The sequence below is a fragment of the Liolophura sinensis genome, chromosome 1 (assembly GCF_032854445.1).
Source record: "Liolophura sinensis isolate JHLJ2023 chromosome 1, CUHK_Ljap_v2, whole genome shotgun sequence".
In the NCBI taxonomy this organism is placed as follows: domain Eukaryota; kingdom Metazoa; phylum Mollusca; class Polyplacophora; order Chitonida; family Chitonidae; genus Liolophura; species Liolophura sinensis.
This window is the reverse complement of record NC_088295.1, coordinates 45,271,120-45,288,581: the sequence shown is the minus strand read 5'-3', so window position 1 is coordinate 45,288,581 and position 17,462 is coordinate 45,271,120. Positions and strand designations below refer to the sequence as shown.

Here is a 17,462-nt window from a genome sequence, read left to right as displayed (position 1 = left end):
TGTAATATTAGTTTTAGACTTTTGATTTGTTAGATTTATTTGATTTGTATTTTACGCCGTACTCAAGAATATTTCCCTTACTCGACGGCGGCCAGTGTTATGGTGGGAGGAAACCGGGTACAGCCTGGGGAAACCCACGAAGACAGGTTGAAAAGTATATTCATCAGTATTCTCTAACAGCCCATACACAGGCGCTCAGCTAAATGACATGGTAGTGATTTGTTCATATTTGATTGTTGTTTAACTCAATACTCAAACCGGAGTGGCCTGGATAAATCACCAAGCTTGGGCAAGTTACTGACTGACTGTGCAAACGCGCAACTCGCGCTTCGCCTAAGCTCTATTATCTTTCAGGTTCCACTAACAATGACAGCTGATGAATCCACAAAGTCCTTGCCCTATCCTTGAGATCTTCTATCTCATCAATAATAAAATCATCATAACCACTTCGTCACGACTCACTCCCGCCTTATTATGTACCTAGCCTGCAATTTATACTTCATGACATCATTATGAGCCATTTATGACATCTACTATCTTGTAAACGTAATGCTAACTCTACTTTCCTTTTATTATTGTCTACTATATTTTCTCTTTTCGTTCTTTACAGGACTTGAATAAACCTTTGTATTATCTACAAGTGACATTGCAGGAATTTGACGGAGTATATCAGCAAAGTGACCCCACGTTTAAGTTTGAGTGTTCGTACTACACGGGTAATATTACCCTGACAGCCCTTGTCCCTGATGGTGGGCCTCTGTAAGTCAATCAGCTGAATCCATGCATGATTAAGTTTCAGTATGCGTATTACACCGATAATATTTTCCCTGCTGGTGGGCTAGTGTATAAGTCAGTCTGCTATATCCACGATTAAGTTTGAGTATTCGTATTACACCGATAATATTAGCCTGACAGCCCTTGCCCCTGATGACAGGCCTCTGTAAGTCAGTCTGTTGAATCATGCGCGATTAGGTTTCAGTGTTCCTGTTACAAATGCAATATTACCCTAACAACGCTTGTCCCTGACGACAGGCCTCTGCAGGTCAGTCTGTCGAATCCACGATTAAGTTTGGGTGTCCATATTATGCCTCTGATATTACCCTGACAACACTTGTCTCTGACGAGAGGCCTCTGCAAGTCAATCGTTGAAACCACGATTAAGTTTGAGTGTTCGTATTATGCCTCCAATATTACCCTGACAACACTTTTACCTGATGGCGGGCCACTGTAAGTTTATCTGCTAAATCAACGATAACGTTTGAGTATTGGTATTACACCGGTATCCCTGATAGCGGTCCTCTGTATATCAACGTGCTGAATCCATGGAAGAGAAGAGATTTTCCTGTGTGTATTTCATTTACAGTTATATGTATAAATTATGAACACGTTGTATTATGTATACATGAACATGACCTCGGTTCAGGTTTACTCTACTTACCAGGCCCCGTCGTGTTTATTTATTTATCTATTTATTTATTTATTTGTTTGTTTGTTTGTTTATTTATTTATTTATTTATTTATTTATTTATTTATTTATTTATTTATTTATTTATTTATTTATTTATTTATTTATCTGACTGTCGTTTAACGCTGTACTGACAATTTTTTGTCTTATACCATGCCGGTAATTTTAGTGACCTCTTTCACCGAACTTTGTGTATACTACGAGATCCAGCCCATTCGAAATGAACGCCATTTTATGTGAATTTACTTTTGTTTTGCCAGTGGGTCTCCAATCAGCCATACTGTGAGTGCACAAGGGGACTTCAACGGGACATACACCCTTCAGATTCTGGACTCTGCAGAGAATGTCATTACAGAAGCAAACTTCGGAGATGACATCTTCATACGAGTTCAGATGGACGCTACAGATGCTGGTTAAGTTTGTACATATTATTCTCTACAGATGGCTCTCTCTGTACAGTTTCCTCCTAGCACATTCCTGAACGCCGTGATATAAGCGAAATGCTACTTCATGTAATTGCCAAGAAATGTGATGACAACACAACACAGAGTATTTCTAGTCCAGTGATGCCTAATAAACTGCAATTAACATAAATGCGCCTTTTTTTACCAAATTCCTTATAAGTCATGGTGTTAAAGGGCATGTAAGTTTCTACTTTTTAAACATTTTTCATGAACAGTTGAATTATAACCCTAACCAAGGTAAACTGGCAAGACGCCGGATGTGGTTAATTGTGACCATTTTCCAGCTATCACACATACGTCGCTGCTCTGGTTTTACTCTGTATATATGCTGCAGGTACAATCAATGGATTAGTTAATCAATCTGTGTATAGTGAGATGCCTACCAGGTCAATTCCAGAATGTTCAGTTGTTAACGCTGTCCGAGACATTTGGTAAACGTCGCATGTGTCATGTGGGATGAGCAAATAAGGGAAGTTGCAGGGATTAGAATCGTAAAAAGGGCGTAACATCGTTAAAACTCAAAAAGGATAATGATTGTATGTAGTCGGCCTGTAAGAACGTAGCCTAGTTCGATTTATATCATGATTTTATTCAAGTTCAGGGTTCAAATTAAGGCATAGCAGTTATATAGAGACAAAATAATAAAGGCCGCCATTGATACAAAAGAAAAAAAATAGGGTGAAGCTTTACGTACAAACAAGATTTTTGTCAGGTGCAGTGTCTGGGCTTCCTTTATTTCTGTATTCCTAAAGTGGTCGAATAAGAATTAAGGTAACCGTGATTGCGCTGTAAATATCATTCAGATGGTCATGTTTTTGTATTACCCAAGGCTCACACATGTTAAACGTGTCTCTTTCTGTTGTTCTGCTAAAGACTTTATTATACAATAATATTGACATATATTTTCAGATGAACAAGGCGTCCAGGTCCTGTCTTGTTTGTTAAGAAGTGGAAATATCAGCATGACGTTTATAGAAGACTTGTAAGTTTTCAATGTCTTGCTAATTTTTAAGTGCGAATCTAAATTTAAATTGGAACCAGGACGTAACCCGCTGATGAATTTTTTGTACAGTGCATGTTGTATCAAGAGGGATTTCGCACAAGACAGAAGATGCGTATAGAATCTTTGGTAAATAAAGCTGAGATCATTTTTTTTTCTAGAAAACTACAAAAGTTACGTTTGTTGGTTAAATGCACCATAGGTTTTACGTTTTAGTTTAATATGTTGTAGCCGATTCTCAGGAGCTGTTTCTTGTGAATCCATGTCAGCAAAGTTCCCTCTCACATTATTTGCCCTTGAATGATCGGATTCTGAAGTTTAAATCCTAAAATTTCCCCAGACTGAATCAGAAACGTTACGATTTTCCGTTATATTCACAATACTTTTTACCTTTGTAGTTGCGTTGTAGTGGCTTATCAGGATTTGTTTCAAGAAACTGGTTTCATTTCTGAATCGATGTCAGCAAAGTTCCCTCTCACACTGTTTGCCCTTGAAGGATCAGATTTAACCCAAGTGGAGTTTGAGTGTTTGTCGGTGATCTGCCCGGGGCCATGTCTTGGGGTGAGATATAAACCTTTACAATATATTAAACATAAAAAATGTATCGCCTATAGAAGAGGAGAGAAGAGGGGTAGACATATGTGACATACGAGCAAAACACAAATGGTTAAATGTAGCATGGTGTCTTAGAGTCATCCGAACTTATCATAAGTTTGGCATAAGCTTTAGATGGTCTCGAGTTTTAAAGAAAGGTTACCGAACATAGGCAATATAATACAGTGTCCCGCTCGTGCTGGTTTCCACTCCGGCCGTACGTGGGAACCTACGGATGGTTGTGGATTTTCTTCGGTTTTCTTCCACCATAAAGCTGGCCATCTTCATATAAGTGAATCTTCTTGAGTATGGCGTAATAAAACAATCAATCAAAGAAATGAATAAACATTAATATGGCAGCAATTAAGTGACACGCAGAAAGAATACATCTTTTCATATTTTTTATGTTTTTCATCTCATTCTTACTGTTTATTTAATGTGTTCACAACACGTCATTTGATTAATTTTATACAAACGATTTAATAAATCTAATAATTAACAGCATTCGCTGATAGGCGTGTAAGTGCTGCTGTTTGAGAAATTACACGAATAGTTGGAATAAAACCATTACGTAAACCATGACGTGAAGTGACAAGAGGCTGGATTTCCCCAGTTGCGTATGAATGATCATTTGCCAACTGTCATACCGCCGTCAGTTCTCTGGTTTTATACTTTCCAATATGTGAAAAAAGAGTTTTAACACTGAAGATAATACGCTATATAAGGACTTATGATCATAGAATCCAAAACGTTTTGATCGTAGAAAAAATATTTTTTGCTGATTTACTCCCCCCTGCAGGAAAACTGTGGACCGCAAGCAAAAAGAAAGAGACGAACTGCTGGAGATACATCGACAGATGAAAAGTCCGTAACCATGGCGACCAGGCTAATAATTCTGCCGTTCAGCGTATTAACTTCCGATAAACAAGGTTAGCACAGACTACGTAATCAGATCATGTAATCAGTTGGATAAAAGTGTTCTCATACATGTACTCGGATGTCCGTGGTCATAGCCTGGACTTACAGAGGCAGTATAATCAAGCATCTGTTTAGCGTATTTCGTAGACCGAACTAGCACTCAGTCATAATCACTCGTTCATTCATTTCTAGATATAACCAGGCATAACTGACCCATCGTAGATTGGATGACTGAGCTCCACGTCAGTATAAAGTAAGATAAATACGTCGTCACCAACCACGATCACGTTTCAAGAATCATCACAAAGCAAGTCCGGGTCGGGTCATACCAAAGGCTTTAAAAAGCCTGGCACATGTTGCTGCCTCGCTTGGGCTCTGAATGGAGAGGTTTGAGCAAGGAAACAGGACTGGTTGGCTAGGTGTCAGTATAATGTGACTGAATGGGGGTGTCATGTCTGGTGTTTTCGGCATGATACTTCAGTGGCGGCAGCACTTTGGCGACATGGAATCGACACAGAAGACACAGTATTTGTACACAAACTTGATGACTCCTAGTCGTCATATGACTGAAAAATTGTTAAGTACAACGTAAAACCCCAAGCCTACATACATATTCTCCGAAATTATGTAGCATTATCATTGGTCAGTTATCTCGAATTTTCTCTGGATAATACCGAGTTTTTCTTTTTCACAGCCCTTCACAAAATAAACTCGGGATTCCGACATAAATTCTGAGTTTAACTGCAAAAGTATTTGCAAAGAAATAAAGCTGATATTTTGCTTGTCTTGGGGATTCGCGATTGGGGCGATGTGTGTGATGTTCCAACGAGACATTCTGATGGCATTGTTATGTATTTCTTTTACAGGTGAAGGAAGTCAGAAAGCGCCTAGTTCCGTGATGTGTATACATAGCTTCGGTTTAATTGTCACAGTGATTGTTCTCGCTATTCTGCTATTCGTCGCCATGGTTACAGTAATAACGTTGCTTACCATTCGGCGAGGAGAGTGCCTGACGAAAGGGGCATAAATCCTGCAAAACCTACACCCTGGTTCCTGCAAGTTCTTCACAGGCGCTTGATCACTCATTTCCCTGTTGGATTCAACCAAATACTCATCTTGAAACGATACTCTACATGTCATTGCTCTCTTGTTTTTTACTATGGTATTTATTCAATAAAAACTATGTTTTGCGTGTTTGTTTATTTTGTTGTCTTTATTCTCTGTATCATTATAAATACACCAGTAGTACAGAACATTTAAATAAAACTCATTACTCATGGAATCGGTCAAGATGAACTGAATTAGAATTTAAAATGGCGATAATTTTTGCCTTAGCGTTCGTCATAAGATGACATTCGGGGAGACGGCACTATAAATCTGACAACGAATGTTAATCCTTTAATATTGCTGTGAGATCAGCTGGCCATGTTCCCAGGTCAACTTCATATTTACTGCTCTGCACGAATCGTTACATTCACTAACCCAAAATAAGTGTCAAAAGAAAACAGACTTCAGGTGATATTAAAGTGACTGGATTCATTTTCCCTGTAACGAAGACACCCACTCGGACAGAATCAGAACTTCACAAACCGCCATTTTCGAATCCAACGAATAGTTTGAACTCGGTTGCTCTTCTCAAAGTTAATATATTCTTTTTCACAATAGTTGTTTATAGTTCCTTTTATTCTGCAGTAAAACAAAAATTAAAATTAAGACTACCAAACAGGGTGGCATTTACCTTTTTAATGTTGTACATCTTCTTGGTTTCAATCCAAACCTTTCGCGAACTTATCTTTTTACGGACGAAGCCGAGTTCGGCCGATTCGATTCGAAAATGGCGGTTACCAAAAACTGGCTTGCTGTTGATGTTCTAGTCGCAATCGAGTAAAATAGAATGTTATGTAATCTTTAGTATTCATAGATAACTAACTGATATTGAAATAAGAAAAAAATACAGTATTAACAGAAACATGTTTTAAAGCGTACAACTTTGACATGTTGAGGATAGCACACGCGGAAAGTTCCATTTTAGTAAATGGAAGAGTACAGCTGTCTTCTTCTAAAAGCTAAGCTGCGAAGAATGAGCAAAACTCAGACCTACCTGTCAATATTATTAGTCGGACATGAACAATTAATGTTCATACTTCAAGGGATATAAACAAGAGCACCGTACTATTCTCAGGACAGCAAGGCGGAAAAAATGTCTGCATTTATTTGTTTATTTGATTGGAGTTAAATGCAGTAATCAAGAATTTCTCGCTTTTTCACAGGGTTTTGGGGTGTAGGAAATCAGAGTGCAAACACCGTACTTCATCAAGTAACTGGCAAACCTCCTGATGTACAAGCTCGGACTGAAGACGGAAATGCTAGATTCTAACACGCGATGTCATTGGTCAAAAGTTCGACAGTCAATGTAAGCTAGACTGTTTGAGTCAGCGCTGTATCCGTCTGAGCCAGCCAGTCAGAATCGTATAAACCAGTGATTTAACCGACTGAGACAGTCCTCTAACCACCTGAACCGCCGCACTAATCGGCTGAAGCAGCATTCTAATCGTGTAAGTCAGCACTCTGACCGACTGGGCCAGCGCTTTAACCATTTCAGCCAGCGCTCTTACTGTCTAGTTTAAGTGGCACACCAAATATGGGAAATTCGATGTGCAACGGTGTAACGAATTTACCCCCCACCCCAATACGCATACACAATAACCCAACAATTCAACACAGAATTAAGACGGACGTATCGGCGAATCGATGCAACGACGTCATCATTTAACCTAGTCAACAGACGCATATATGGCCTCAAAAACCAGCTCACGCTGGTTTCCTCTGCGGTCTCTCAGCAACCTGCGGATGGTCGTGAGTTTCCTTTCACCATAATGTTGGCCGCTGTTGTACAAATGAAATATCCTTAAGTATGTTATAAATAAATTAAACCCATATTTATTCACTATTCCGCCAGGTACTTGGAAAACCTTTACATCCTGCAGGTAACTGGATTCGAACATGTAGTCTAGTCGATAATGGGAAAGTGTTGTGCAGTGAGAAAACTCGACGAGAAAATATACTGTAGTGCAGGGCCCTGAGGACACCCATGATCATCCACATGCTCAGAAAACAGACTTTCTGTTAACATTAACAGATTAAGTTTTTTAGTGTTTGATTAGTGTGTTATTATAGAGGTAGTGATATATGCTGTAACATTGTAGCAAGTAGCACTCAGGATGTCTTCAACAAACAGTGGATCTTCTATAGGCTGGGTGAAAACAAATCAATGTCCAAACTCAGATCAGGACAGGATTAACTACAACACAGTTCGATGTACATACATAAGTAGATTTGAATGCTGACTCATTTCCATATAATGGTTTGCTCAAAAGTAATAAGATGTTATAGGGATCAACAATGGTCAACTGATGAAGAAATATGTGGATCCTGTATAGATAATTACCAACAGATTTAAAAAAAAACTTACATTCTGGGGCCTCAGTGATCGAAGTGCTTATCGCTAAGGCGCGGCGTACTGACCAATGAGCCTCTCACTAACTTGTTCGCTGTGAGTTCAGGCCCCGGGATCACGAAGCCATTTTAGTCAAAGTTTCCAATCGCTTAAAATTGTTATTTCGTACGTAACAAGGTCAAAATATTGCTTGACAATGTACAGTCCGGATACAAATTTCAGCTAAAGTAACAGAAAGGAACATTCCAAGTTCAATGGCTCGAGCTTGGACTTAACTGAAGCTCTGCGTGGCATCCTCTCCGGCCGCACGTGAGAAGGTCTGCCAGTCAAATGCGGATTGTGGTGGGTTTCCCCCGGACTCTTCCCATCACAATGCCGACCGCCCGGCGTATAAGTGAAATATTCTTGAATACGGCGTGAAACCTCAATCAAATAAATAAATAAATCAATATCCTCTAACAGCCCACACACAGACGTGCTACGGTACTAAATGACCTGGTAAAGATGTGCCCTATTGATATTTGATTGTTGTGTAACTCAGTACTCAAAGTACGGCGTAAAACACCAACCAAATAAATAAATAAATTAACTTAGCGGTACATTTTAATGTACAGTATATTTCTCATTATGGGTTTAGTGATTCCAGCCACTAGAAGATTTGCTTGGTCTATCGCAGTGGTTCGGGATATGCAAACTATTTTCACTTAGAAAACAGCTGTGAAGTTGCCAACAAGCTTAGGAGTAATCCTACATTTGTCCAATAGGATACTCCGGTTCGAATAACAAGGTACAAAGATCTATTTTATCCTTTGGCGAGGCGAATTAATTTTTGAAAAAAAAAACAATATCTGCGTTAGAGAGCAAATATGTTTCAATGTATTGCAGCGCCACCTGGATATTAATTATTATATTTTCAGAATTTAAAGAACTCCAGACCTTGACGAATAAGCTGTTTCTGCTCTAACCGATTGAGGAACTAGGATATTGTGGGGTTAACATGCATGCTATTTCTCTTTGAATATTTTACCGCGTAAGATGGTACTCTATATGTAGTGTAGTGTAAAATATTTGTCACATGCCTTTTATATATAATGCTGTTATTGGTTCAGTTACAGAATCCATTTGGACCGGTTCAATGTAATATAAAAAAAAACAAAGCCTCTCCCCGATACTTACGTAACTATCCAGTATCCACAGCCCAAAACACACCATTAATTGCATCTATTCATCTATATCACCGTGACGATGCAACAGAAAACCGAATCTCTGAATCGTCCAGGCTACCCGTGGAAATAACAAAAACGCTATTGTGAACAAAACTGTATCCTGACACCTATATACTCCATGACCCTTACCTTCATGCAACACTGACCCTACCCCCTCCCGCTCTCTCTCTCACTCACACCCATATACACCATGTTTTTTTCTGCATAACTGCGTGTTCCACAATGCAAACGTCGTCGTTACTTTTTGCTCTTTTTACTTGTTTCATTCATTATGTTATATACAAATATGAGCATTACCTCGTCTAGGGGGGATGAAGACATCTCTTACTATATCACAAAGGGTCAATCCTACACGAATACATTTACCAAGCTAACTGAGCACAAGTGCAGTTTCTTTTCTTTGTCCTTCCATTTATTTTCTCTGAACCCTATTCGAAATGCAGCCCCCAGAAGATCAAGGTGGAGTCTGTACAAGGGTGTGGCCAAAAATGGTTGTCCTTTCAATCGACACAGGCCCATTCACTGAGGGGCCCTCCACAGACAGTATAATGTTTCGTCAAGTGTTACATTTTTACTTGGTATATGGCAGCCTAAAAGACACTTCCAACATGAAAACCCAGGAATGTATTTAGTATATAATGCGGCTTTCACTGATGGTTCTGTAAGGTGGTCGTTGTTTAGGAGAATCACATATATCATCTGTTACCATTTCTGTATACGTTATTCTCGAAGCGATGCATTTAAAAATATCGTTGAATTTATATGGAAGTCAGTTTCCATCTGGCCAGTGACACATTTGACACGCTTCAGATTGAATCTATTCATTACATTATTATTATTATTATTATTATTCGGCAATATCTAACTGTTTATAACATTATGAAACGAGAATAAAATTTATCAATCAACATATTCCGTTCTAACGAGTTTAACGATGGTGTTCATATGATCATTTTAAAGATAAATTATGTACGCTTAAAACTCTATGTAGTATTTAAACTTAATTACTTGACAATCTTTTACGATGTCGCCCTGTTTAAACGAACCAGCGGATTGATCCCAAATTATATACTCTATGAGTGAAGATTTTAGACATACAAGCTGACTGATTTATTTATTTATTTATTTATTTGATTGCTGTTTTACGACGTACTCAAGGACATTTCACTTATATATTATGGTGGGAGGAATCGCAGAATCTTAGGGAAGCACATAACCACCCGCACGTTTCTGAAAGACCTTCCCACGTACGTTCGGAAAGGAAGTGAATCCACAGTGACCGCATTAGTGGAAGGCTCATGGGTTGCTGCCGTGCTAACCCCCCTCGGCCACGTATGGCACCTTAGGGTGATTGAGAACAGGTTGAAAGCTTGTCGACAACTGGTTGAAAGTTTATTGAGAGCTGGTTAAAAGCTTGGTGAGAGTAACTGAAAACACATCCACGCAGTTTTCCAACGAATTGATGTTTGATAATGAGTAGCACAGCCTTAGGTTGGAAACCAAAATATTTATTTATTTTTTTGATTGGTGTTTTACGTCGTACTCAAGAATATTTCACTTATACGACGGCGACCAGCATTATGGCGGGAGGAAACTGGGCACAACCCGGGGGAAACCCACGACCATCCGAAGATTGCTGTCAGACGGAAACCAAATTAAAATTTATTTATCCAGACGAAGGTAATGCTATATAAAACGTCTTGGTATGCAACGGACAAATCTATGTTTTTCTCTCTGTAGTAAGATATACTATTAATAAGCAACGAATAAATGGCCTTTTGCAATTTCATCTGTTCTTTGGGAATTTGAGAGAAAGTGTGCATACAAATCATAAATAACGTCGAAAAACAATCGCGAATTCGCTAGAGATGCGACATCTCACAAAAATTTCATGTCGTCTTGCACTCAGGTTCCTCGTCATGTCAATGGCCTTAATTTTAAAGATTATATCAAAGATCTGACCCCCAGACCGACAGGCCGGTGTGTAGTATGTCCAGAGGCCTGGTCCTATTGTTTTAATATTAAATGTGATGACAACACTGCATTTTGAGTCATTCTAGACCAGTGTAAAAATTGCAGTTAACATCACTGCATTTTTTTCTACCAAATTCTGCTTAAGCCATGGTTCTGGTGGTTGGCGGTGGTGAGTATAATCTGATAATGGTTCAACATTGACATGAACTGATAACTCTTAAAAACTAAGAGATGTAAATTTACAAGACGACCTATTTCATAGGTTAGGGGGTGACAGTTTGCTTTCATCGCTGCTCTCTTTTATAACAAACATCGAAGTAGTCACTTCAGTGGATAAGGTCATGTGCATGTCAATTATATACATGTCAACTAGACCAGAAAAGTCTTTCCAATATCATAGTCGTTGAAGCAGCCATTTCACTGGATAAAGGCTTATTGTAACTTCTCCATTGGTTATCTACTGACTAAAATGATCACCTCCTTTAAAACTTATTACTGCTATTGCAGATTTAGTACGACTAACATTTCAATAGTATGTCCTTTAACGCCTTTGTGCCCAGTGCCTCCATTCCACCAGCCTGTAAGTAGGCCTAACCACGACCCAGTTAGATTTCACTTGACTATGTTGAAGTTTTTACCCTTTAAAAATGTAATTTTACCACTGGGGTCAAGTATATGTGTGGGAATAAGGTAACAAAGCCCAGTGTAAACCACGACCCTTCACCATATGTACCTCTCACACCTCATGTCAAAACACCGAATATAGAGGTTAGATAGCGGATTTTAAAAGACATCAAATAAATAAATGAAATAAAGTTTACTCAGTAAATTCTCAGGTAAATTGAGATTCGAATTGTGCCAAATAAGTTTGAAACAATTCTGTTGGCTTCTTTGCTCCTTTGCTATGGTATATGGTTTATTTAAGCATCACGACTTCATCTCTAATACAGTGTAAGTAACATGCTATACACTGAAATTCATTCCCGTTAATATTATGTTGTAAAGATGAAAATTGGTTAAGCATAGATTGGCGTGCTTTAATACCCTCAGCTCAGATAGCCGTATACGTTCATTGCATGGCTGACAAAATGGTGGTTCAAAATCGAACGTATAATTTGACGTTAAAACTGATTTTTGTTGACAAGACAACCCTTTTAGATCGAAGAACATTTCCTGAAAGGATGAGGCCTAAATTAATCCTATCTTCCGCAGTACACACTGAAGATATCAAAAACATTAAGAGACTTCATACGGATTCATACAGAACGATTGCCCTTTAAAATAACCCACAGAAAATCTTTGAGAGACCTCATGCCTTTTACTGCTGTCCTAGGGCACTGGTTAGCTCTGGGTTCCCACGGTATTGTCACAAACCTGTAAGGGTTTATTTTTACCCCATGTCTTCGTATTGCCATATCGATGACCTAAGGGTCGGCATGATTTTCAATAATGCAGAACAACAACTGGTCAACAAGACTATTCATTCAAATACGAAAAATCGGATTCATAAGATTCTCGTTTTAACTGACTGCACAGCGCGTTGTTTGAGTTTCGTTCAGCTCAAGGTCAGTATGGTCACTATATACATGTCAACTAGACCAGTATACCTTTATCAATATCACAGTCGTTGAAGCAGCCACTTCAGTGGATAAAGATTTTTTGTGACTGCTCTTTTTGTCATCGACCCCCGCCCCTTTGGTAGTTATCACAGGGCTATTGCAGACCTAGCATTACCAGCCTTTTCAATAATATGTACCGGCACTTTAACGTGTATATGCCCAGCGCCTCCACTCCACCAGTCTGTAAGTGACCACGACCCAGTTAGATTTCACTTGATTATGTTGAAGTTCTCACACACCTCCTGTCAAAAACACCGAATCTACAGCGCTAGAAAGTGGAGTTGCTTTGCCGAAGATACCGATTAAATCAAGACTCCGTTTGTATCAAATAAAACGACACTTAAACCTTTTGTGCTTCAAGTACATGATTCAGGAGAACCTGAGGAAGTCAACGACGGATGTGGTATATATGTCCTCTAACTAGACAGGTGTGCTCGGTATGGACATTTGTTATCGGGGAAGGGGGGGGGGGGATCAGCAGAATAAAATGGCGTTGAGATAAAACTGCAAACAGGATATCATTATTTTTGCAATAAGTGAAATAGGTGAAAGGAAACAAGCCCTAAGCTAAATCGTGTGCATTGTTGAAAGCTACATTGCTGGAATTCAACACAAACAATCAAGCAACTGTATCACCACCACCAAAGAAGCGGCGTAAAATACCAATCAAGTAAATAAATGAATAAATAAATCAAAATTAAAACAAACGGTTGACGATGCTCTTGTGGTCGTTTGCGCTGTTTAACTGGCGTTGGGGATCGTTGGCTTAAGAAAGCATCGCCGAATTCTGCTGCACACATGGATTTCCCATTGTTTCCATGGGATACAAAAGGTATGAGTATGGAGAGTAAAACAGCTTGGAGAGTAAAACAGCATTCAGAGTAAAACAGCATGGAGAGTGAAACAGCATGGAGAGTAAAACAGCACGGAGAGTGAAACAGCATGGAGAGTAAAACAGCAACTCTTCATGGAAATACTGAGGTAGTAGAATGTATCTGAAACACCTCCCTATCATCATGGCTTAAGCAGAATTAGGTTAAAAAAAACAGAAAAGAAGACGTATTAATGTTAGTTCTTACACCAGTCTAGATTTATATACTAAAATGCTATGTACATTTAACAAGAACGCGAAAAAGATCGCGAAATCAAAGCCGTTAATTGAAGAATTCGGCGAAGATTTAGGAACGCAGTTTTGGCCGCCCGTGACCGGCAATGTACAGTTCTTGAGTACATTTCAAATTGATCAAATCGTTCAAAAATTCGAACGAACTTTTAAAATTTTTAAATAAATGATTAATAAATAAATAAATTGATGCCAGAAGAAAAAGCGTCACCCAACCATAAAAAAATGCAATTTTCCTGTTTTCACTGAAATTAATTGTGGAATACAACTTTTACAATGAGGGACATTATTTTTAAAATACTTCAAAATGGTTCAAATAACTCTAATGTGTCTATATGATATACCTTTCCTGTTTGTTTAGTGACTGTTTAGTGTTTAGCGCAAAGCCATGGACAGCACAAACCATAGTCAGATCATTACTATAGGAAATACTTGGAATTCATAGTGTGAAATCATCAATATTTAAACCTTCATGGGATCATCCATAATGCATTTGGATTTCTGTACCATAATAGCAATATTGTGTAGAGAAATGGCGTTCCCTTTGGGCACACAAACGCCAGACTTCATAGAAAGGTATTAAGAAAGCTCAGTAGCACCTGCATAAATTTGTCATGTGGCTGAATCAGTACACGGGTTGTTTTCATCGCTCAATATGTATTTTCTATGAGGTCTGCACAAATATAGACTTCCAAATGAACCCAGCCCAAGTCTATAAGAAGGTGTGGCTTGGACAGGCTTTTCAAGGGCTTTTCACGCAGATCTGATCTGCGAATTGAAAGGCTTCCAACACACAGCAAACAACAAACTCGCACAGATTCATGTAGACTCGGTGACAACGACTATATGGCATAAAAACGGATGAAACTCTGTATGAGAATAGGCTACCTGTGATGTACTGGAAAGACCCAGAAAGGAAAAATTAAAATAGTGATTCTGTTAAGTTCACGCACATGGATGTGGATCTGGATTTTAAAACTATATACTATATCTACCTTAGAAGTAGTTCATGTAGACCACATTCCATGATTGAGACACTTTCAGATTTTATTCCAAATCGGTATAATTGGGATTATCTAAAAGATTACCTTAAATAACACTTTTGAACATTTGTTTGAAACTTCAGGCGTTTTTATACGAATAAATAAAAAAAAGATATTTGAAATTTTCTTCATATGCTGTGTACCAATTATAAAAAAATAAACGGACCCTGACGTTAAACTTTGGGTAGATAAAGGATATTGTATATTGAAAATTGAAATTGAATGGCTGAAGATTGTTTCCTTTGATACATAAGAGATCGTCTTTTTTTTCAGCAAATTTATAATAAAGAGACTTCATTGCACAATACAGGCCTACTCTATTTGCCCTGTTTATGTAGATGGGTCTGAATGTCTTATCAATGTACAAGTTAATGTGGTCAAATAATGCAACCGTGTAAAAACATAATGACAAATTTGATAACTGGAACATAAGAGAGCAATTTCGTTTGATAACAAAATATTATTTTATTTCCATATTTTACCTTAAATGTTTTTATTCAGTTATTTAGCTAGGGTTTAAGTGAATAATTTTTTACTTATGTGACAGCTATAGTTTATAAATGGCGAAACCGCAGTTCCAGAAGAAAATCCTATCAAATATACAATTGTCGAAACCTGTCATTTGAAACAGAATGGTGCTTTCAGAGCATGCACTGTTCCTTGTAAAATGACCTATTTTTGTAATTCATTTTAATCCAGTATGCTATTATTTTGTTTACTTATTCGCAAATTTTGATGGTTAGATGGTTACAAATTTACAAATGGCCACTGTAGTGCCCCTTGAAAACAATCCATATGTGCTACATTCCATGAATGTTTGTGGAGAATATTGAAGGAAATACGTATATACAAACATACAAACATACAAACATACATACATACATACATACATACATACATACATACATACATACATACATACAGACACACACGCACACACACGCACACACACATATACACAAACATACATACATACATACATACATACATACATACATACATACATACATACATTTAAGAGTTGTTACTCTCATGAACGAATTTAGATGCCATCAACATGTTTAAGCGCCGGGGAAAATTTATAAATGTTCAAACTTGGCCTTTGTCTTGGCTCTCATCAGGAAAGGATGGGTAATTTGGGTGGTCAGTCTGGTGTCAATATACCTCGAATGGTTGAGGGTGTCAAATACACTTCAGTGGGACACTTTAAATTTCTGATGTGATTGACAAACTTATACCATGTTTATCCCGGGAGGAAGCAATAAACAAAATACCAGTACTTTATTGGCCTATGTCTTTATAATGGGCATCAAACAGGGGAATCTACGAATTCAAAAAACTTTTTTCCTTATATGGTGTGAAAATGGTTTACTAGTCACCTTTTTCAAATGAATACTGACGGGGTTTTTTTCATTCCATGCACGACCTCAAATTGAGTGAGTATAGGTCACGACAAAAAGACTCTGTACATGATTGTTTTTTTTGTTTGTTTTTTTTTGGTTTTTATTTTTTGGTTTTTTTTTTTCACAAGTTTCAAGCTTTCGAAAGTAACTACAAAGTTGTACATTCTATGGAGGAATATGTACAAAGTAAGGGTTCATACATATGCGAATTTATAAACAACAGTGAACTGATACATAAAAACGGTACAGGTATATACAGGAATCTACTCGTATAATTACAAGGAAACATGCGCGCCAAGAATTAGGGCGACAGTGGAGAAGAAACCATGTTACCGAGAGAGAGCTTGATCTTGGCGATAAGTAAGGATTCTCTTATTCTGAGTTTGAAGTCAATGGAACTGTGAGCAAGAATTCCATGTGTAAGACTTAAAGCACTGTGGCCAGTTTTGAGGCAATGGTCAGCGACAGCAGAAATTTTGTTATTGGAGCTACAAATATATTGTTCAAGTCATCTATCTTGGACGTGCATTTATATTTTTTGCCTACATGGCTAGCAGAGCATTCACCACGACATATTTTATACACAACTCTGCTTTCCAGTTCACAATCCTCTCCGTCCTTGTTAGCAAATAATAATCAGGCATCACATTTGTTTTCAGTAATTAAACAATGCCTACAGACGAAATAAATCTCTTAACTCATTTTAAATCACCACGAATTTGATTTCTAACTCGTCCTAGATAGGGCAATATTATATAGATTTGTTTCTTATCAGGTTCGAAATATTTTATAACAACTGTTTGTATGTATCTATGCATTGTTGTTCATATCTTTGCACACATATATAAACCCTTACTCTGTATATATTCCACCGCAGAATGTATAACTTTGCAGTTGTCACATCTCTAATCTACACGCTATGGTTTCAATTACGTCTCCACAACATGATTGAAAACAATAAACATTACTGAACCTGTTAAGTTTTCGCAACATTTTCGAAACCGATTCAAAATATGTATATGTAAGCTTTCATTTTTTCTTAAACCATATTGTATTCTAACTGTTGTTAGCAATCACTTTCTCTTATTTTTCCTGAAGTTTTATTCAGCAGATTCCGGCTTCGCTACTGCAATAAATAAATATTGAGTTAATTGTTTGACTGGTGTTTTACGCTGT

General features: G+C 37.9%; 1 protein-coding gene across 2 annotated transcripts; it reads left to right on the top strand.

Moving 5' to 3' along the window:
• The first annotated feature begins 1,064 nt into the window (after positions 1-1,064).
• Positions 1,065-5,568, top strand: LOC135462214 (uncharacterized). Of its 2 annotated transcripts, none has more exons than XM_064739626.1 (6): positions 1,065-1,227; positions 1,726-1,877; positions 2,839-2,911; positions 3,328-3,490; positions 4,323-4,452; positions 5,308-5,568. In XM_064739626.1, exons 2-6 carry the CDS (start codon positions 1,859-1,861, stop codon positions 5,466-5,468), a joined length of 546 nt encoding a protein of 181 aa, XP_064595696.1. In that variant the 5' UTR covers positions 1,065-1,227; positions 1,726-1,858; the 3' UTR covers positions 5,469-5,568. The 2 variants fall into 2 exon arrangements, with proteins under 2 accessions (XP_064595696.1, XP_064595697.1); XM_064739627.1 differs by having other exon boundaries at positions 1,726-1,882.
• Positions 5,569-17,462: the final 11,894 nt, after the last annotated feature.

Excerpts from the sequence above, each read along its gene's own strand:
- LOC135462214 (XM_064739626.1), top strand. Across the intron at positions 2,912-3,327 it reads ATGACGTTTATAGAAGACTT|TTGCGTTGTAGTGGCTTATC; the intron begins GTAAGTTTTCAA and ends TTACCTTTGTAG. Across the intron at positions 3,491-4,322 it reads GCCCGGGGCCATGTCTTGGG|GAAAACTGTGGACCGCAAGC; the intron begins GTGAGATATAAA and ends TCCCCCCTGCAG.